We start from the raw sequence: 23,624 nt of genomic DNA, 5'->3' as shown, positions 1-23,624 counted from the left end.
GGACTGGTTCACAAACAGAGCAGCTGCATTCAGGAGACACAAAGCAGTTGCCCAGGCAGTCAACAATAGTTGTCATGCAGCAGATACACAGTGGCAACATGCTGCCCGCTACAGAACTGTCAGGCACAGACTTCTAAAGAGGGGGCACAGACATCAACTGATATATATATAAAGGGGTCCCAGACCAAGCACATAATCAATTATTGAATATCACAATATTTAGTTAAATTGATCCAAAACAAATGGGGGTGCCCAGTGTTTTTTTTTTTCACTGCACCGTTATAACCATTCAATGATCAGTAAATCAATAATAGTATATACAAATTCAATGCGCCCACAGGGGAAGGGGAAAGGGTGCAGGGGAAAAAACATTTTTGATAGTTGTACATCACTGATCAAATTTCTCATATGCATAAATCCACGAGTGTCAATCATAAATGCAAATTGATCCCCATACGAGAGGTCAAATAAAGTAAGCATACATCAAAACATTTTCATAGCAAGAGAACTCCTAATCTGCTGTGTACATCATGCTATTGTTAGGAGTTCGTGGTGTAGATAGAAAGTCTACGTTTCGACCCTTGATCATTGAATGGTTATAACGGTGCAGTGAAAATAAAAAACACTGGGCACCCCCATTTGTTTTTGGATCAATTTAACTAAATATTGTGATATTCAATAATTGATTATGTGCTTGGTCTGGGACCCCTTTATATATATATCGACTATTTACCCAGGTCCCACTGACTACATGGGTCCAACCCAATTATCTATAACACAGACATCAACTGAGCAGTTGTGCACAGAAAGAGACAGAACCGACACGCAAAGCCCTCCACAGAGCAGTCCCACAGAAAGGAAAGAAGCTTCACACTAACTACCACAAACCAGGGGCATCTAAAGGATGTCTGGGGCCCTGGGCAACATATATTTTGGGGACACCCTCCCAGGAGCAACTCTGAATTCATTACCCCCACTTTGAATCATTCAAGCCTTCATGATGCCAGACAATACTGAATTATATGTTAAGTCTTCAGAAACCGGGACACAAAAACAGCCAAAAGTTCAAGCTGCCTGGTGTCTGCCGGCCCAACAGGAAAATATATGGCTTGGTAAATGCTTGCTCAAGCTTGGATCTATAATTTTTTACTTGCAACAACATTTTACATAGCGGTCCATGTCTAAACAGCTTGCTATTTCCATTGAAGGAAAAAAAAGCTGATGGTGACTTGTTTGATGTATAGAGGACTAGTACATAATATTAAGATAACACATACGCACATAGCACACGGGGGTGGGAGCACACTGTCTCTCATCCCAGCACAGAACACCCCATTGTATTCTGGTAAATTCAGTTTGCTTACTTCAAAGTTGCCGCATTTTTCACCAAAGCTGGTGCAGGTAGTGCGGTTTTCTACAGACACGTGTTTCTGGGTTTAGCCCTTCATTGGTAGAGAGCAAAAGTAGTAGAGAGCACAAAAAAGTCCCTGGGGTTGCTGAAATGCTGCCCAAGTCTTCAAAGGTCACAGTACCACTCCACAGGCACACAGGTGCACTCGGGGTGAGCTTGTCAGCTCGTTGGCTCAAGGGAGCCTTTTAAAACACAACGAGGGAGGGGCACACTGACCCCTTCCCAGCACAGTTCTCCCCATTTTATTCTGGTAAATGCAGTACGCTTATTTCAAAGCTGCTGTTGTGTTTTACTAACGTTGGTACAGGTAGTGCGGTTATCTCTAGAAAAGTGTTTCTGGGTTTAGCCCTTCATCAGTAAAGAGCAGTATAGAGAATGGATAAAATTCATTTGGGGCTGCTGAAATGCTGTCCAAGTCTTCCCAGGTAAAAGTACCACTCCACAGGCACACAGGTGCACTCCAGGTGAGTTTGTCAGCTCAAGGGAGCCTTTTAAACACAAGGGGGAGGGGCACACTGCTTCTCATCCCAGCACAGAACACCCCATTGTATTCTGGTAAATCCAGTACACTTCAAAGTTGCTGTAGTTTTTCACTAAAGTTGCTGCAGGTAGTGCTGTTATCTCTAGACACGTGTTTCTGGGTTTAGCCCTTCATCAGTAGAGAGCAGAAGTAGTAATGAGCATATAGAGCGGGAGAGGAGTTGGCGTAACGGCTAGGGCGGTCGACCTCGAATCTGGGGAACTGGGTTGGAGTCTCGGCAATGACACCAAAACATCCTGTGATTCTGGGCAAATCACTTAATCTCCCTGTGCCTAACAAAAACAAAAAAATGCAATGTGTCCTCATGTAATGCAACTGGTGCTATGAAAAGCGCTCAGATACCAGATTCAGGTCAAGTTTGCGCTATATAAAACTCCATAAAATAAAATATAGCACTTGAAACGGTAGCTTTGCTAGTCATAAAGATATCCCCCTTCACTAGTGGCTTTTTTGCTGCAACAGTAAAAACCAAAGCACTGTTCTGATAATTTTAACCATTCTATTTGTAACATTTTAATACGTTTTTCATAATTTTTCTTGCCACTCCTTGCCCCACTTTTCCTCTTCATATGTACACACATCTCTGGTTAGTCAGTTACCTGTGACCATGCTGAGTCGGAGAAAAGGGATGGGACAGGATACAAGAGATGGACAGAGACGTAAAGAGAATAGTATAGCGAGAGACATGAAGTAGAGGGAGAAGGAGTTAAAGATCATGTAGAAAGATATGCAAGGTATGGAGAGAAGTGATAGAGAGAGAGAGAGAGAGAAGAATTTGAGGTAGGAAACTGCAGCGAGAGGTAAAAGTAGACAGAGAGCCCGAGGAAAAACCAAGATGTAAGGTAGAGGGTATTTAGACAGAATATCAGAAACATCATAGACCAAAATTTAATGTCAAGAATATGGAGGACACAAATATTGTGAAGGTAAGTTTCTATAGGTAAGCAAAGTTTTACTTATATGTAGCTTGACGATATACATATCTTCAAGGTACATAAACGTGGAGTTAAGAACAGTAAATCTATAATTACCTATTTACACAACTTCTTGATATTTTGGTCTTTGATATTTTTGACAATATTATGTCCACATGATTTCTGTGCACAATATTCTGTCAGTGATCCAGATGGAGAGCAAAATGAGAAGAGGTATTGAAAAATGTGTTAGGTAAAAAGAGGAGTAAGGAAGTGCGAAAGGTAGAGAGGGGGTGAAGGGTAGAAAGAGAAAGGTGTTGTAGAAAGAAAAGAGGAATTTGAGAGACATACAAGAGAGACAAAGAGGTGAGGTTTATACAGGGGAAGCGAGTTGTGAGTGAAAAAAAGAAGTGAAAAAAGAAGCGAGGAAGAGGTAAACAGTGCTATTAAGAATGAAGTTGAGAGATCTATGCGTTTGTGAGAGAGAAGGAGAAAGACAGAGGGACAAAGGAATTGATGACAGATAAAAAGAAGGCTAGAAACAGAGGCAGCTAGAATGGAGTACGATACTTGGAGAGATGAAGGAAGGGGAGCAAATAATGAGATAAAGAGGAGGTAAGAGAGGAGGTCAGGTAGTAAACTAATGGCGAGTTGAACTAAGAGGTTGCATTTACAGAAAGGTAATGAGGGAGATGCGAGGTAGAGAGGGAAATGAGATTGAGAGGTAAGGGGGAGTGGAGAAGTAGAGGAGGGGCTGAGAGAGGTAGGTAGAATCATAGAGACATGGAGAGTGGTATAAAGAGGTGAAGCAAAGAAAGATGAGGTTGTGTAAGAAATGAAGTAGATGGATGAGAGATACAAGGAGGAGGTCAGATGGAAAAGCTGCAGTGAGGTAGCGAGAAGGATGAGATGGAGAGAGATGAGACAGAGAGAGGATCGAAAGTGATGGATATAGAAATAGGCACAGACAGTGATAGCAAGAAGGGGAAAGTGAGATTGAAGTCAAGTAAGGTATGTTTGGTCTACTGAGATAGAAGTGAGGTAGACAAAGAGGAGGAAGAGTGTGATGAGAGAGAAAGAATGAATTACACAAAGCGGTTTAGATAAAAAGGTTAAGACAGAGGCGTCATGTAGAGGAGTTGAAGTGAAGTAAGGAGAGAGAAATGACAACAGTATTGTTTTTCAGTGTAACTGCCACCAACTGCCAGAGGGTGTGAGGGTTAAAGCTGAGCATGCCAGACATGCTCACTATGGGGAACATTTATTTTAGTACAATGCATGGTAGCAACCAAAGGTGCTATGTGGAGCTGCTCAAGGTGGAAAAAGCAACGCAGAGCCCTATTTATCATAAATGGCCTGCTGCTGTCTACTGCCCCAGAGCTGGCACACATCTGTACACCATTGTGCAGAGCCACGAGCGTCCTGTTTAGCATAGGATTTGTACTGGAAGCTTCTCTCCAGTTAAAAATCCATGCCTATCTGAGCAGACTGGGCTTTGGATTTAAAAACTGTGGTCCTTGCTCAAATCTGCACAAATTACAGCAAAGTAATGCTCTTCTTGATGCAAAGTGGTGCGGTGCGGTGCAGCTACTTACGCTGTGTAAAGGGCACCTGGGGTTGGGACCACCGCTCCTTTAGACCGTTCATATTTGCATCGTTGGCTGTCAGGGAGTAGGTACAGACTAGCGCCACACAGACCACCCCGGAGCAGCTGAGCACAGACCACCACAGAGGAGCCATGCACACAATACCAGAGAAGCTGCCCACTAACTGCCAGAGAGGGTCTGACCACAGACTGCCACACACACAACAGATGTACAACTACAACAGACCAGCCCACTTTGAGTGGACACATATCGGTACTTACAGAGGACGGCAACCAACCCACGCCTACAGGAAGTCAGAGAATCCCCATAGTCAAAGACAGCAGCTGTGTGCTCACAGAGCAGAACACGCACACATGTGCATCATATAGCGAATACATCAGGCATTGAAACAACTACTAGAATTAAAAAAACACAGATCAACCACACAGAAGTAGCTACAGAGCAGCCACACAAAGAGACACCGAAGTAGGAGCACCCGTGCTGGGAAACTGAATACAGTCAGACTGGGGGTCACAGAACAGTCACACAGCATCAGTGCACAAACAGCCACAACCCACTGGAACACATGCACTCCGAGCACACTGGCATGCACAGTCCAACACGTGTGCACACAAGTTCTCACAGGGCAGTTATGCACATGCAGTCGGAGCAGCCATAGCCCATGTTTACCCTTCAGGTCACCTCCTTAAGAAGTCACATGTGAGCCTTCTGCGGACTCTACAGTGATTACCTCAGACATTTTCTATCATCCGCTTCGCTTCACCTCATTTGCTGCCTGATCTTCCGTCATTTTGATGCGAAAGGACAATTCTTGCGCTCGGCTCCTCTTCAGCCGGGCTCGCTGAACAAGACATGAGAAGCTATGGCGCTCTGGCCATCACAGGGGCCGCTTGGAAGGACCAGCCGAGCAAGCAGTGACCAGACAGCGTCCTTTGAACTTACACGGATTTTAGCGAGACTGTCAGGGTAAGCCGATCAGACGGGGCTCAGCAGGGCACGGGAAAGCACCAGGAAAACACAACAGCAAGCAGAGTAAACTAGTGAGAAAAGGGGACGAACCTTACTCAGCCAGAATCCCGGTACAGACAGCTTAGGATAATGCCCAGCACCAACAGGGAGCAAAGCACGCACAGCAAGACGTCATCTATCAACATGAGCCAGAGCACTTCAGCAGAGCAAGATCTGCAGCGTAAACTGGGACCAGAGCACTCCCAGGCCAAGAATACCAGGAGCACGAACAGCGACCACAGCACATCACCACAGGGAATAGTGCACGTCACCAAAGGGTCAGAGCACATCACCACAGGGAGCAGAGCACATCACCACAGGGAGCAGAGCACGGCACCACGAAAATCAGAGCACATCACCGCGGAGATCAGAGCACATCACCACAGGGATCAGAGCACATCACCACAGGGAGCAGAGCACGGCACCACGAAAATCAGAGCACATCACCGCGGAGATCAGAGCACATCACCGCGGAGATCAGAGCACATCACCACAGGGATCAGAGCACATCACCACGGAGATCAGAGCACATCACCACGGAGATCAGAGCACATCACCACGGAGATCAGAGCACACGGAGATCAGAGCACATCACTACAGAGATCAGAGCACATCACCACGGAGATCAGAGCACATCACTACAGAGATCAGAGCACATCACTACAGAGATCAGAGCACATCACCACAGAGATCAGAGCACATCACCACAGAGATCAGAGCACATCACTTCGGAGATCAGAGCACATCACTTCGGAGATCAGAGCACATCACTTCGGATCACTTCGGAGATCAGAGCACATCACTTCGGAGATCAGAGCACACCAACACAGGAATCAGAGCACATCACCACAGGAATCAGGGGACATCACCACGGGGATCAGGGGACATCACCACGGGGATCAGAGCACATCACCACAGGGATCAGAGCACATCACCACAGGGAGCAGAGCACGGCACCACGAAAATCAGAGCACATCACCGCGGAGATCAGAGCACATCACCACAGGGATCAGAGCACATCACCACAGGGAGCAGAGCACGGCACCACGAAAATCAGAGCACATCACCGCGGAGATCAGAGCACATCACCACAGGGATCAGAGCACATCACCACGGAGATCAGAGCACATCACCACGGAGATCAGAGCACACGGAGATCAGAGCACATCACTACAGAGATCAGAGCACATCACCACGGAGATCAGAGCACATCACTACAGAGATCAGAGCACATCACTACAGAGATCAGAGCACATCACCACAGAGATCAGAGCACATCACTTCGGAGATCAGAGCACATCACTTCGGAGATCAGACCACATCACTTCGGATCACTTCGGAGATCAGAGCACATCACTTCGGAGATCAGAGCACACCAACACAGGAATCAGAGCACATCACCACAGGAATCAGGGGACATCACCACAGGAATCAGGGGACATCACCACGGAGATCAGAGCACATCACCACAGAGATCAGAGCACATCACCACAGAGATCAGAGCACATCACCACGGAGATCAGAGCACACGGAGATCAGAGCACATCACTACAGAGATCAGAGCACATCACCACGGAGATCAGAGCACATCACTACAGAGATCAGAGCACATCACTACAGAGATCAGAGCACATCACTACAGAGATCAGAGCACATCACCACAGAGATCAGAGCACATCACCACGGAGATCAGAGCACACGGAGATCAGAGCACATCACTACAGAGATCAGAGCACATCACCACGGAGATCAGAGCACATCACTACAGAGATCAGAGCACATCACTACAGAGATCAGAGCACATCACTACAGAGATCAGAGCACATCACTACAGAGATCAGAGCACATCACCACAGAGATCAGAGCACATCACTTCGGAGATCAGAGCACATCACTTCGGATCACTTCGGAGATCAGAGCACATCACTTCGGAGATCAGAGCACACCAACACAGGAATCAGAGCACATCACCACAGGAATCAGAGCACATCACCACAGGAATCAGGGCACATCACCACAGGAATCAGGGGACATCACCACGGAGATCAGAGCACATCACCACAGAGATCAGAGCACATCACCACGGAGATCAGAGCACATCACCACGGAGATCAGAGCACATCACCACGGAGATCAGAGCACATCACCACGGAGATCAGAGCACATCACTTCGGAGATCAGGGGACATCACCACGGGGATCAGGGGACATCACCACGGGGATCAGGGGACATCACCACAGGGATCAGGGGACATCACCACAGGGATCAGGGGACATCACCACAGGGATCAGGGGACATCACCACGGGATCAGAGGACAACACCACGGAGATCAGAGCACATCACCACAGGGATCAGAGCACACCACCACAGGGATCAGAGCACATCACTAAGGAGATCAGAGCACACCACCACAGGAATCAGGGGACATCACCACGGGGATCAGAGGACAACACCACGGAGATCAGAGGACAACACCACGGAGATCAGAGGACAACACCACGGAGATCAGAGCACATCACTACGGAGATCAGAGCACATCACCACGGGGATAAGAGCACATCACCACGGGGATCAGAGGACATCACCACGGGGATCAGGGGGACATCACCACGGGGATCAGGGGGACATCACCACGGGGATCAGGGGGACATCACCACGGGGATCAGGGGGACATCACCACGGGGATCAGGGGGACATCACCACGGGGATCAGGGGACATCACCACGGGGATCAGAGCACATCACCACAGGGATCAGAGCACATCACCACAGGGAGCAGAGCACGGCACCACGAAAATCAGAGCACATCACCGCGGAGATCAGAGCACATCACCACAGGGATCAGAGCACATCACCACAGAGATCAGAGCACATCACCACGGAGATCAGAGCACATCACCACGGAGATCAGAGCACACGGAGATCAGAGCACATCACTACAGAGATCAGAGCACATCACCACGGAGATCAGAGCACATCACTACAGAGATCAGAGCACATCACTACAGAGATCAGAGCACATCACCACAGAGATCAGAGCACATCACTTCGGAGATCAGAGCACATCACTTCGGATCACTTCGGAGATCAGAGCACATCACTTCGGAGATCAGAGCACACCAACACAGGAATCAGAGCACATCACCACAGGAATCAGGGGACATCACCACAGGAATCAGGGGACATCACCACGGAGATCAGAGCACATCACCACAGAGATCAGAGCACATCACCACAGAGATCAGAGCACATCACCACGGAGATCAGAGCACACGGAGATCAGAGCACATCACTACAGAGATCAGAGCACATCACCACGGAGATCAGAGCACATCACTACAGAGATCAGAGCACATCACTACAGAGATCAGAGCACATCACTACAGAGATCAGAGCACATCACTACAGAGATCAGAGCACATCACCACAGAGATCAGAGCACATCACTTCGGAGATCAGAGCACATCACTTCGGATCACTTCGGAGATCAGAGCACATCACTTCGGAGATCAGAGCACACCAACACAGGAATCAGAGCACATCACCACAGGAATCAGAGCACATCACCACAGGAATCAGAGCACATCACCACAGGAATCAGGGGACATCACCACGGAGATCAGAGCACATCACCACAGAGATCAGAGCACATCACCACAGAGATCAGAGCACATCACCACAGAGATCAGAGCACATCACCACGGAGATCAGAGCACATCACCACGGAGATCAGAGCACATCACCACGGAGATCAGAGCACATCACTTCGGAGATCAGGGGACATCACCACGGGGATCAGGGGACATCACCATGGGGATCAGGGGACATCACCACAGGGATCAGGGGACATCACCACAGGGATCAGGGGACATCACCACAGGGATCAGGGGACATCACCACAGGGACCAGGGGACATCACCACGGGATCAGAGGACAACACCACGGAGATCAGAGCACATCACCACAGGGATCAGAGCACACCACCACAGGGATCAGAGCACATCACTAAGGAGATCAGAGCACACCACCACAGGAATCAGGGGACATCACCACGGGGATCAGAGGACAACACCACGGAGATCAGAGGACAACACCACGGAGATCAGAGGACAACACCACGGAGATCAGAGGACAACACCACGGAGATCAGAGCACATCACTACGGAGATCAGAGCACATCACCACGGGGATAAGAGCACATCACCACGGGGATCAGAGCACATCACCACGGAGATCAGAGCACATCACTACGGAGATCAGAGCACATCACTACGGAGATCAGAGCACATCATTTCGGAGATCAGAACACACCACCACAGGAATCAGGGGACATCACCACGGGGATCAGGGGACATCACCACGGGGATCAGAGGACATCACCACGGGGATCAGAGGACATCACCACGGGGATCAGGGGGACATCACCACGGGGATCAGGGGGACATCACCACGGGGATCAGGGGGACATCACCACGGGGATCAGGGGGACATCACCACGGGGATCAGGGGGACATCACCACGGGGATCAGGGGGACATCACCACGGGGATCAGGGGACATCACCACGGGGATCAGAGGACAACACCGCGGGGATCAGAGGACAACACCGTGGAGATCAGAACACATCACTACGGAGATCAGAGCACATCACTACGGAGATCAGAGCACATCACTACGGAGATCAGAGCACAATACTACGGAGATCAGAGCACATCACTACGGAGATCAGAGCACATCACCACGGAGGTCAGAGCACTACGGAGATCAGAGCACATCACTACGGAGATCAGAGCACATCACTACGGAGATCAGAGCACATCACCACGGAGATCAGAGCACATCACCACGGAGATCAGAGCACATCACCACGGAGCTCAGAGCACATCACCACGGAGCTCAGAGCACATCACCACGGAGCTCAGAGCACATCACCACAGAGCTCAGAGCACATCACCACGGAGCTCAGAGCACATCACCACGGAGCTCAGAGCACATCACCACAGAGCTCAGAGCACATCACCACAGAGCTCAGAGCACATCACCACGGAGCTCAGAGCACATCACCACGGAGCTCAGAGCACATCACCACGGAGCTCAGAGCACATCACCACGGACCTCCCTGTTTTGCTGAATCTTTTTGTTGGCCTTAGAACTTGGAGTACTATTTAATTTACCTGTAGTCACTTGTAAAGTGGTATACCAATTTACAATTTACATACCCAGGGCCTGCAAGTTAAATGCTACTAGCGGGCTTGCAGCACTGATTGTGCCACTCACAGAAGTAGTCTTTCAAACCGGTCATTGCAGTGCCTGTATGTGCAGTTTACTGCCACTTGATTTGACATTTAAAACCATTTGCCAAGCCTTAAAATCCTCTTTTACTATATAGAAGTCACCCCTAAGGTAGGCCCTATGTAGCCCTAAGGGAGGGTGCTATACAAGTAAAAGGTAGGACATGTACTTTTATGTTTTGCATGTCCTGGTAGTGACAAAGAGCTACATCCATTTTTCAGCACTGTGAGACCTACTCCTCTCAAAGGTTATCATTGGGATTTCCCCTTTACACTTTTATAGTGGTAATTTAAATAAAAAAGGAGTAGCTACTTCATATTTTATATAGTTGGAACTGTAAAGATAAATACTTCTTACTGGTAAAGTTGGATTTAACATTACTGTTTTAGAAATGCTACTATTGGAAAGTGGCCATTTCTCTGTACTTACTGCTCCGTGTGCCTTGCAGCCTGTCTCCAATGCACGTCTAGGATGGGTGACAGCTACACTTTGTGCATTCCCTCTAGACTGCCACAAACACAGGAAGGATAGGTGTGTGAGTAGCCATTGACATGCATTCGCATTCTGATGGCCCTGTCTGGGCAGGATGGGAGGGAGGGGCAAACACTTCACAGAACATGCCGTGTCCTGTCCCCACAAAAAGGACTGATTTACCCCACATAGATAGCCTAACAGACAAGGCTGAATTGAAAGGAGGACCTGTGCTTTTCAAGGAGCTGCTTTGAAGTCACTTCCACATCAAAGGCAGTTTAGGGTACAAGTACTAGGTCTCTGACCCCCTAAAATCAGACACAACTGGACTTGTAACTGAAGCTCGCCCAGAAGAACTGCTGTGCTGCTTGAAGGACTCAACTGAACTGGTGGTCTGGAAGGCCTGCTTTTCTGCTTATTGCCCTGCTGCTCTCTGACACTGCTAAAGGAGAGCTGAACTCTGCCTTCCCAATAAATGTGCTCCAAGGGTTTGTTGGCTTGACTCCTGTCGCTTGAGACTCAGCAATTTTAAAGTCTCTACCCCTTCTCCTGTGCCTGGCTCACTGGAAGAGTCCCAGGCACTAGCAGCACGGACTCTGATGCATCGCCTGTCACCGCATAGCAGAACCAGAGCATCGACCCGGTTGTGGAAGTAAAAATCAGTGCATCGCATCAGACCCAGAGCTTTGCGTCCGGAGATCGATGAATCAGACAGCGTATTACTGCTGCAAAAGCTTGGAGAGAAGCACACATCCCCTTGACTGCGGGAAGAAACCCGGTGCATTGCTCGACGCCGCTCGACTTAAGCACCCGTGTACGGAACAGACGCCTCACCATCAGCACGTGGAGAAAAATCGAAGCATCTTTGACTCATGTCCAAACATCTCACAACGCATCTTGCTGTTGTGACCAGGAAAGGTAATTTGATCACCGGGGCCTGCGTGGGGCCTGTAACTGGCCGGCGCTTCATCGTGGTTGGCCCAAAATTTGACTCTGACCTGGTCCCGCGCGACCTCAAGTAACCCCAAAAGTGCTATTTGCTTCTAAGTGCGACTTTTCACTTATTTTTTTTAATTCAATAGTTCAACTTCTATGGATTTTTGTCATTTTCGTCTTGTTATGTTCAGAATACATTCTATTTTTCTAAACCTGTGTGGAATCTTTTGTGGTGTATTCATTGTGTTACTGTGTGTGTATTGCACAAATACTTTACACGTTACCTCTTTAGATAAGCCTGACTGCTCCGTGCCAAGCTACCATAAGGTGAGCACAGGTTATCTTTTAGTGTGTACTTAGAGGACCCTGACTAGAGTGGCGATTCCTGCCTGGCCTAGGTGGATTCCCCAGCCAACCAGGAATTCCATTTCTAACATACAGGTAGAACAGTAACCCAGAAGCGATTCAGTTTATAACGTTTGTCTTACAAATGCCCAAAGAAATAGCGTAAATAAGCTTAAGTAAAATCAAAAAAATAACTGCTTTTATTTACAATGAAGTTATTGCTATGGGGTATTTTATGCCACCAGCCTAAGAACATTTCCAGCATCTACAAAGGATGCAGAGAAAAATGCAAAATTGCCATTTAGAAAAATAAAAGGTAATGACAGGGTAAACAAGAAAATTAAACCAATCATGAACAGACTGCATGGGACTGCTACATAATAGCAAGTAAGCTACAAAGTGCGGCCAGGAAAAACAAAGAACAGTCATGCCAAATAGCAGACAAGATTGTTTTGGGGCAGAGTAAAAACAAGAAACATCATGCCATCAAAGAAAGCAGCACAACATAGACAGTAATAATTGGGCAAGATCTCCGCAACATATGAAATCCTTTTAACAAGTACTGCCTGTTGCTTCTGAAGCCTCAAAAAGCAGATACTAGAGAGCTCCGTGCACAGGTGTAGCTTAGTCAGCAAGACTGGGGGTGCGTGAGGTTCAGATTTCAAAACAATCTTTTGCAAAAATAATCAATATTTTTAAGACCTTCAAAACAGATAAGAGAGAAGGAGGTGTGTTTTTGTCTATATGTGTAGAAATCTCAGGTGAAATCCGACAGACAGCTCAACATATCCAACTGAAACCATCTGTACCCAACTACTTAGGAGGTAATACTTTTATTAAGGGGGTGTTACACCCCAAATACCCCCACCTGAAACCATGCCCCTGGCTCCGACTCCGTGAAGTATTTAATACCTCCTTTTTTAGGCTATGACGTTCAGGGGGTGCAACACTGAAACATCAAGGATTGCTCTTGTAGGGTGATGTAGGTAGCACGTAAATTACACTCAATCACATTATCCATTCAGTGGTATATTTTTACCCATAATATTTAAATGATCTTTTAAACTTAGTTCAGTATCATATTTGTATATAAACGTATCCAGTTCATGATAAAGATAGATTCAGATGTTTGGAAGTCTGTAGAATGGATGTTCGATTGTTTCAATCTACATTAACACCAATAAAAATTAAAAAAATTAAAACTACTTGACATGGATATTTTAAGAAATGCCAAGGATAGGTTGGACACTAGATCGACATGAAAGTTTTCTGTAGTAAATTTCAGATTGATTGGAAGACAATATTAGAGGCATTGACTGATGACTGGCAAATATATCACCAAAAGTAACAAAGAAATTATTGTGAACAGATTGCACAAAAATAGGCACATTCACTATCTCATGGGAGTTAAGGATGTGCAAAGACTTAAAACATCGAACACATTCTTCAAGGATAAAGAATTTGCAGAGGAAAGAGTATCCATTAGATTCAACATTACTAAGTGCATTAAATTTAACTTTAGACATGCTCATAAGTGGGTAGGTTTTCTCATCATCCAAAACAGTTGGTATCCTAAAACCTTGCAATGATTTAAGCCTGTTCCCCAAGCACCATTAAAAGGTCCCTTTCTTATTCATGGCGCCCCCAGATCCAGAATACTGCAGCTAAGGCTGCTCACATACCTCTTTCTGTTGCCTCTCTAGCTCCTTCATCCGGATTTCTCGAGCTTCAGCACGTGCGGCGCGCTTTGCGGCAAGTCGGGCCTCCGCCTGCAGAAAAAAAAGGAACACAAAACAGTTAATGCGTGGAAAGATAACTGCGGGTAGCAAGAACATGCAACGCAATTTAAAATTCACAGTGAACACCACAATGTGGAAAGGCAAAGAGCTGCAAGTCATCTATAGCAACGTCTTGCAAAACAAAGGTCCACAGTCCCGAGTGCAGATCCATTCCTATAGTTCAAACATTGATAGTCCTTTTTAGGTCTGACAAAGCTAGAAACCGCTTAAGCGGTCTTGCCCACTTTATACAAAAAAAAAAAAAGTCAGGAACCACAAATACATATATACATACATGGAGTGGCTTTAGGTCAGACGCTTTCTTTCTTTTCTTTCTTCAACTGTGAAGCAAATCTTGCTTCTGCCCATCACAGTATACGGCAATAGGTAAGTCCGTCATCCACTCACTCTACTACTAGTGATGGCATTTTGCCGGTTCACATGCCCACATTTGCGTAAAAAGAAGAACTCTTCAACGCCAGAGCTAGTGGATGAATACTTTACTGTGCCATTTATTTTTCTTTTCATTATTTATCATTTTAAGGTCTCAGCTACAAAGAGTATTTATTACCTGTCCATTTGAGGCCTTTTCTTTCTAAAACAGAACACATACTTAACAGCGAGCTTTTGGCCAGCCGCCTGCTCATAATTGGATGCCTTTGCTGGGTATATCATTTCCCTGCTCCTAATTCAATGGCTTTCCTCTCTGCTTTGTGCCTTCCAAGAACAACTCTGTCTCAGTCTTCTGATTCCAAGGGTTGTATCCTTCCACTGCATACTTCAGGGCACTCTAATTTTACATGGAGCTCTCTGTGGGAGTCAATGTATTTCATAGCTCTCTTCTCCCCACTCAATCACACTCCTTTCACCCCCCCCCCTCCAGATGTTACTCAGCCCTCTTTCATCCTGCTTCCTATGTTAAAAATATATTTAGACATACAAATGGGCAGCTCACTCGTTCAATCTACTTGATTTTCCTTTTTCAATATATTAATTTAAAAATTAAACATGGCCATCTACCATGTTCTATCATTTAATTAAAAATGACTGCCTGAGTGACAACGCATGTACACCCACCCACGTGTCACAATGCATGTGAATGCATGAGTCATGATGCATACGTATCCGCAGCCATCTTGGAATCAGTTCTCTATTGTAGAAAACCCATTTCAAGATTGTCAGCCATGCAGTCACATGTCGTGACTCCTGCGTACTCATGCAACAGAAAAAAAAATGGGAAAGCCAATAGGTCAGTCTTTCAGCCGCAACAATAGCACAGTTTCTTTGCATCAATAAGAAACAATTTCTTGCATAAAAGCTACAAAGAGTTTCTATAAATGTTCTAAGTACACATGCCTATTAGAAAGCACCCATTCAGGTCTCTAAATATATGCAATGGACACTTGTGATATTTCATATTTTTACTGTAAGCATATTCTCACAAACTTTAGTTGCCAGCAAGTTTTGTTTTACCTTTGTATTTTTGTGGCACAGGCTTGCCATACAAATAAATTGCAAAAGCTTGACAAAGGCAGCCCTGTTAGCTTAACCACTGCTTGTCTTTACATTGCCCCCACCCCACCAAAGAAACTTTGATTTAAAAAATGTACTAAAACATAATGAAAACTTGAAAACTTAGATTTGGGTCAATGAAGATACCAAATTAATGACCAGTGAATGAGGAGTAATCGTCAGTGATGAGTAAAGTTGAAAAAGAACACACTTTAACATTAGTCTTTTTTCGTTTTAAAACATGAGGCCACACTGTGATAGCTGGTAGGGTTTCTCACTCCTCCTGACCTCTCATACTCCTTCCTTACCAGTGGTTAATTTGTGCCAGCGAGCACTACCAACACATATTTCAGGGACCGGGAAGTCTTTGCCACCTCCCTGTCCCATTCCCGGTATAGGCAGCTGGGACAGATTAGTCATTCAATGACACAGAAACAGAAGAAAATCACTGAGAGACCCATCAGTCTTAGAGTGTCTTGACAGACCTATTTCCATGACGAAGAACAGAAACAAAAGGAGGACTACTACTCTTTCCCCCAGCTGGTGTTTGATACTACTCACCAGGCAGATTGACTGTTCAGCCGACCGGCGAGCAGAGCGGACGGTGGCCCTGGGTCACAGTGGCCGTGAAAGGAAGGCCTCCTGAGCCCACACACACACGGCCTCCTCGGCAAAAGAGCTTATCTTTTAAAAATTGATCAATGTTCCCCACCACCTGCGTGGGAGTTGGTAGAAGTCTAGGACGTCCAGTCCTTCCATGGAGGGTCACGTGATGAATTGTCTTGTCCCGAGGTGAATGCTACACATGATTCAACGTAAGGGTCCTTTTTTTTATTGAAACAAAACATCGGGTGATAGCACTGCCATAAAAGGCGTCTATGAGAAAGCACCGAAGTCCGGACATTGCATGGCACTCTGTCTCAAGGTATTCAGCGGTGTATGGAAACAGAAAGCGTGTGTTTGGGAGAGAGGGTGTAGAGTGACACATTGTAAGACAGTTCCAGCAGTTACATCAAACAGCACTGCGAGTGTATAGAAGGCACAGGAACTCTAGCAGACAGGATTGAAGCAACAAGCGGATGCAGCAAGTGCAGTTGCACCACGTCCGTGGGGGAATCCCACATATGTTTTCCTTTCTAGCGCCCTTTACTGTATTACGAGGCCTGGCACCCTTGCTACCTTTTGAGGGTGGAGACAGAAAGAAGTCACCCACAATCACCCCTGTCACCACTTTTCTCGCCTTTGCCTGGTTCAGGAGGTAACTCGCTCCCACCGGCCCCTTCCTTCTGATAGGGTAACTTCCTGTAATCCGAAGATGCACACTGCGGGATGTAGAGTTGTGGTTTATGGGTTCATTACATCATCAGTTGTTCCATATATAACGATGGTCTATAGGATTTTTAATAACTTTGATGAAAACAGACACTTCGCAAGGCCAAACAATGGAGGAATAATGCACAGCATGTGAATCTATTACATTCATGCACTTTAAAGTCTATCCTGGACACTAGCCTATATCACGCCTTCCTTTCACCCTTCTATCACTCACTCTCATTCTATTTACTCTCACCCTGCAAAAAAACAACAATAAAAAACACACACACACCCCTTCCCTATTGGGTACCAAAGGCCTTTTTCTGAGGCTGGAAGGGTGCACGAGTGTGCTGGTTTTCGTGCTGGGATCAAGGAGATTGCTAATGTCGAAAGAACTTTAAAACCAACTGCAAAAACAACATACATTTGCAATGCAATAGGTCTCGCATTTGCGAGAGTTTAAGCTATTGGTATTGTAAATGACAATGCCTTTTATTTATCTATTTTGCTAATTAACACATACATAAAAGGCATTGCCATTTACAATGCCAAAAGCTCAAAATTGTAAATGCGAGACCTATTCAAAGAAGCGGCCACCATTGTCCCGAGCTGCTCCGAAAGTGAAAGCAATCATGGTGCGCGGAATGTTGAAGGAAAGCGGAATGTTGAAGGAAAGCATAACGTGCCTGCAGTAGGAGAAACTCGAAGAAAATAGTGCTTACAAACTAAAAAAGACGTACTGTGTAACAACCGAAGTAAAAGGGCCAGTCCTCATGGGAGGTTACAAATGAAGACAAGGCGGTACTGAGGAGGGACTAACAAGCCCATTAATGAATCAGAGGCCAGCATTTACGAAGGGCAATGATAAGCCAATGACAAATATGGGTGCAGAGTGGGAAGAACTTCTATTCTATACTTCAATAAGCATGCCGCAGAGCATGGCATACACAGCCCAGGCTCAACCTAAAAAAGGTTTTAAAGCATGCGCGCCAACAGTGATCAGTATTTGCCTGCGGGAACTTAAATAAACATTTGTTTTTACACTTGGTCTGATAGTTGATAAGACCGACAATTGCCACCAGCCGACAAGCAGATGTCATCCTTTACTGCATAATGCACTTGAGAATTAAGTATAGTTTAACAAGCACAGCTTTCATGTGGCTTCTGCCTCCCTTTACCTGGGATGTGGTGTTACGGACGGAGATTTCCTCTATGGAATTCGGAAACCAGGTTTGAGTCTCAGCATCTTACCAACATCTTGCGAATGTGGGAAAATTACATAATCTCCCCATACCTATAAACAATGCATGTGGCCTGGTGTAATGTAATTGGTGTTCATGTAAAGTGCTCCAATACCTTCGGATGGAGTTTGCACTTTATTTTAAAGATGAATGCACTAAGAGGTAAAAATAAAGCCTTAACATAAGGAAAGAAAATAGATATCCATTTCTTGTCTGATTTTTACTGAGTGAAACTAGAAAGCCTGGTTAAATTTTGGCGTCCCTGCATACATTGAGAGATCTTCGGCAAATATTTTATTTATCTAAAACTATTTTTGCTCATTATCACTCATGAAAGCACATTCAAGTACGAGAGTTCCGACTAGCAGTCCTACAAACAGGGCCGGCTCTAGGCTCATGGTGGCCCTGGGCAGGGAGCGGTAGGTAGGGGGCCCGGATGAGGGGGTCCGGGCGGGGCGGAGCGCGGAGGCCAGTGAAGAGGAGAGGGTCAGGGAGTTTAGAAGTGGAACAGAGCCAGAGGCCGCCAAATCCCTGCCAGGGGCCACCACGCAAATATGTATCCATCCTCAGAGGATTAATATATTAAGGATATATATTGGCGTGGTGGCCCCTGGGGTTTGGTGGCCCTGTGCAGGTGCACAGCTTGCACATGCCTAGAGCTGGCCCCGCTACAAAACTATCAGTTTTAACAAGTACTTCTCAATGCAGTGCTATAATGTACCCATTTGATGTCAAAACATCCACATGTTAAAGAAATACCCTTTTTTAACTTTGAAGAGACTATCATATTCTACGAGGTTTGTTGTATAATTTGCATATCATATTTTGAGGGCCCTTGTATGGGCTCTAAGATCCGAGCCAGACCCTTGGTCCGGTTTCTCTCCCTATTAAATTGTTGACTTGCCCACCTCTAGTCCTAAGACAGTTTGTTACCAAATAGCTACGCCTCTGACTGAGGGCTCAGAATTAGGCGGCGCAATCAATAGTGCAGCAGGTGTAGTGGCACTGGGGCTCAGAGGGGACCACTGAATCATGCTTTACTATCAAGGGGTCTAGTATTCTGACTTGCACTAGGGCCTATCACCCCATTGCTACACCACTGTTCTAAGTGCATACCTGGGACTAGAGAGGACGCCTTATAATAAAATGATGTTCATTTATTTAATAATATATGAAACTGGTTCGCAGTGGGCGGTCTGCTTGCCATGATTGCTTGATAAATGCATTATGGCGGCTGGTCAATCAACATTTGCCAGGGTTGCCTTTGGTTCCTTGCCATCCTATATGATCCTCCCTTCTGTACGGCTCCATCCCCCCCTCCTCAGTTTCATTTGCATGATGCACACACATTTTACACCAATGCACATCCTCCACACAAGCAAACACTGATCCCAGAATGCCTCAGGCCCAGCCACAACTTAGGCAGTGCCAATATATCATGCAATCCTCACCGAGGCACTGATGAGAGCCCCAGCACATAAGGAGATTCACCATGAATTTGGCTTTTTCATACCATGAAATCCGATCCAGGTTTTGGGCCTGTAAATTCACAGCAAATCTATTTTTACTGTCGCAAAAATGAAAAGATGTCAGATTGGCATTATCAACAAAATACTAATAAATACCTGGCTAATGCGTTGGCAATAAATTACCCTTTTCCCGAAAAGCATACCTTTACTTTTTACACCGATTACAACTTAAATTCTAATTATGCCAGGTACAATGTGCTTACTTTCTTTTAAACTAAGTATGCATGTTTATGTTTAGTGCTTAGAACGTACGGGAGCGGTGAAGACAGAGCCCTGTTCTTCTTGACTGATGACGGCACAACTGTTGAGCTGCTGGAATACGGACAGTCTTGACACACGAACAACATTGTACTCAGAAAGTAGCGGCGCAAAAGAAAAAAGTTTGCACCCCGGAAGCTTGGGCTCTTCTTTGAATAGGCCAGCAGCCTAGTCCACGGATTGGCGGGGCTTTTCTAGATTTCACAGGGAGGAAATACGTGGAGTGTGACCAATACAAACCCCAAGGTCCCCTGCAACAGCCCACAGCACAGCCCGAAGTGAACATAGAACCCTGCCAGACGCTGGGGGACTAATTAGGCGGCTCCTCTGCCTTGCCCCACTTAAGCAGTGTCAAGTAGAAACAAAAAATGATAATAGCTTAGAGTTATCATCATTTTATGCTTCCTTTCCTGCTGCTTTGCGAGTGGGTGAGTGGGAGGAGTGGTTTGCCCACTCCTAAGTGCGCAATGACTGTTTGGGTCGGCCCTCTCAGGCCACCAAAACCAGTCATGCGCACTTTCCCTGTTCTCCATGCAGGCTGTATAACAGCCTGCATGGAGAACATGCCCACCCCTCCAGCCCCTGGCTGAGTGCTGTGTCACGGCGCTCAGACCAATGGCAACGCTGCGTTGCAGCGTTGTGATTGGCTTAGGGGAGGGAGCCTGGCTGCCTGCTTCCTGTTCCTGGAGTAGGAGGCAGGAAAAGAGACGCAGGACCCGGCCTCAAGGCAAGTTTTTTTTTTGTATTCACCCCGCCACCCGCGAGCTATGCTGGCCACCACTGGACTACTGAAGTACTCGGTCCCAAGTTTGGTCGAGTTCAGGAACATTGCGAATAGCTTCCCTTGAAGGCTACAAAATACACCAATCCTAAAGGTCTATTTGTGTATAAATGTGCGAGTGGGCGAACACACATTGAATCCTCTAACGATCGTGACTCGGCTGTCAGCATGAATTCCACAAAACAGTCCTTTTAAAGACACGTAGCACATGTAATGGTTTCCAAACAGGGTGGACTAGTCTTTTTATTCTAGCAACGGAGTAATAAAAATCCAGGGTCTAGTGTCTCTGTTCAGTTCATCAAAGAGCAGAATTTTGGGATAAGTGACTGCTAACGCTATGGGTCTCACCATCTGTATAGTGAAGGTGAGTGACTAGGTGCCCTGGCTAAACAATCATTAGAAAAACTATTCTGTAGCTCCTCGCAGTCTCAGTGCTGGCAGTCTGAAGTGTTAGGCAACAATTGAAGATGGACAATCATCCTGTGCCAACTGAAATTGCTCTAGGCCAACTCCAAATCATTTCTCTTGCTTGGGCAACAGAGTCTGACCGAGCAGCTTGGTGACTGCTGTTCTGATAGACATTTGAATCATCCCAACCAGGTGTATATTACCCCGCCAACCCTCGAAATAATGCCACTAATAAACACCCCCTTACCCTGGAGAGACGGGCAATAATATCTCCCCTAAACTAAAAAATGGAAGGGTGGATGGCAAAATCCAAGGAGGACTCTCCAGTACAAGTCAGCTGGTGTTGACAAGTGGCATTTTGACAAGGGAGAGTTAGTTGAGGGAACAAAGAGACTGAAATGCCACTAGAGTGGGTTTTAAAACCTGTTCCTGCAACTACTTCACCCAGTGCCATGTGCCAGTACTCTATATCGATGCAGGAGTCTGTTGAAGCGTCTCAAGTCTGCTGGATGCAACCTAGCTACTCTGCTGCATGTATATCACTGGCCAGCCAGCCTGGCCTAAATGCGCTGTACCTCTGTTCACCGCGCTCTGCATTTCAGTTTTACACAGCTGTGTTCGGGTGTTAAGGTGATAGTCAATGTAGCTTATTGCTTTATACTTGATCTCTGTAGTTAGTCCTCCAGCGCCGAGACACTTTGGTCAAAGGAGCTGTGCACTACATAAAACCTTTTATTATTGTTAAACCTTCAAGCTAGTCCCATTACTAACAAGCCTGTGAATTTTGTGCACACGTCCTTTAACACATCCTGCTCTATCTTGTTCACCTCAACATTCACATCTTAATTCATCATCCCTGCCATTCACCCCTCTTCTTAAACACTCTACGCTCTTTCCTAATTAGTACCCTATTCTCTCACAGCTTGCTCTCAACCACTGTTCGAAGTGGATGAGAACTTCTGGGATTGGCGTTGCCATCGTTTTTTCATGTACCCAAATCCATTCCTATATTTTGGAAAATGCACAGGCTTGGCACATGAAGCCAGCAACAGAGTCCAGAGACATTAGCCATTGAAAGCCCCTGGATAAAAAGTTAACTGCACAATGGTGCATACAAATGGTGCTACGGGGGGAATGTTTGCCACAAGAACAATGGAGAACAAAGATTGAAGACGGGCAGATTGTATTGGCCTGGAGTGGGACAGATAGTTTTAGATTGGAGTGGGGCAAATTAGATTGGGACAGATTGAAGTGGGGTGTGTTGGGTGGATTGGAGTGTGGTGAATTGAAGTAGATTGAATTGGGGCGATTGGATTGGTCTGGGGTGGATTGGACTAAGTGGGGAGGATTGGTGGGGGGGTGAGGAGTCGTGGGTTGGAATGGATGGGGATGTACTGCACAATCATGTCAAATCATAATTTCAGAAATTACACATAAGAAAGAAAAAATGTTTTTTTTTTGGTTATTAAAACAAATAAAAGGCATTGTCAATTAAAATATTAATAGCTCAAACTTGCATGAATGCGAGATCTATTGCATTGCAAATGCTTGTTTTACACGGCTGGCTGACTGAGTCCTAATGTTGTCTGAACATATACATGTTTTACTATTAATTTAATAATACGGAGTTTCAGCCTAGATCACTCGAACATAGCAAAACAGATCACAGGATGAGGCGCAAAACTGTGTTGTACTTACAATTTCCAGAATCATTAATATTCCAGCCGCACACTTGACAAACCTAACATTGAAGGAGTTGAATTTCCAGGAGGGGGCTTTAGAGCTGGACCCACCCGGTGTGCTGGTTTTTGAAGGGTACTCAGCCCTGATTTAAGGACTGCTGTATTTAGGGGTTTCAAATAAAGCTAAGTTCCTCAATGCATGAAGCAACGCACCCTGTTTGTTTCCCAATATTCCCTCTTTCACCCTGATGAACTTTGCACCATGACACTCTTGTGTGCTATGCGCTTTCCGTGCTGCCTTCAAGGGAGCTGGCACGAGCAGCCTCAGCACATCTGAGAACAACACTACTTTAATGGCGACAGCGGCCACAGAGCAACCAGCAGAGCGTGCACGCCTTTCTTCAGAACTGACTTCCAAGTTCTGGCTTTGGTCACATTCCTCCCTCTCATGCGTGGTCGTTGACCAGCCTGGCAGGGCTTGGGTGCGCACAGCCTCAGTACACATTGGCAGAGAATGCAGGAACACACAGTTGCTGTTGAAATGGCTGAGTGGTGTGTGGTGAATTTTGAAGTAGCGTCTGGAGTACCGGTGGTCTC

General features: G+C 46.1%; 1 protein-coding gene across 25 annotated transcripts in view; it reads right to left on the bottom strand.

Annotated features, from left to right (window-relative positions):
* Positions 1–23,624, bottom strand: part of LRRFIP1 (LRR binding FLII interacting protein 1) — a 470,251-nt gene that overhangs the window by 262,901 nt on the left and 183,726 nt on the right. For all 25 annotated transcript variants that reach the window (XM_086956332.1, XM_086956334.1, XM_086956307.1 and 22 more), the window contains exon 2: positions 14,207–14,293. In XM_086956332.1, coding sequence (XP_086812458.1) covers positions 14,207–14,293 — 87 coding nt within the window. The remainder of the gene's footprint in view (positions 1–14,206; positions 14,294–23,624) is intronic.

The sequence above is a fragment of the Lissotriton vulgaris genome, chromosome 2_1 (assembly GCF_964263255.1).
Source record: "Lissotriton vulgaris chromosome 2_1, aLisVul1.2, whole genome shotgun sequence".
In the NCBI taxonomy this organism is placed as follows: Eukaryota; Metazoa; Chordata; class Amphibia; order Caudata; family Salamandridae; genus Lissotriton; species Lissotriton vulgaris.
This window is presented reverse-complemented; position numbering and strand designations above follow the sequence as displayed.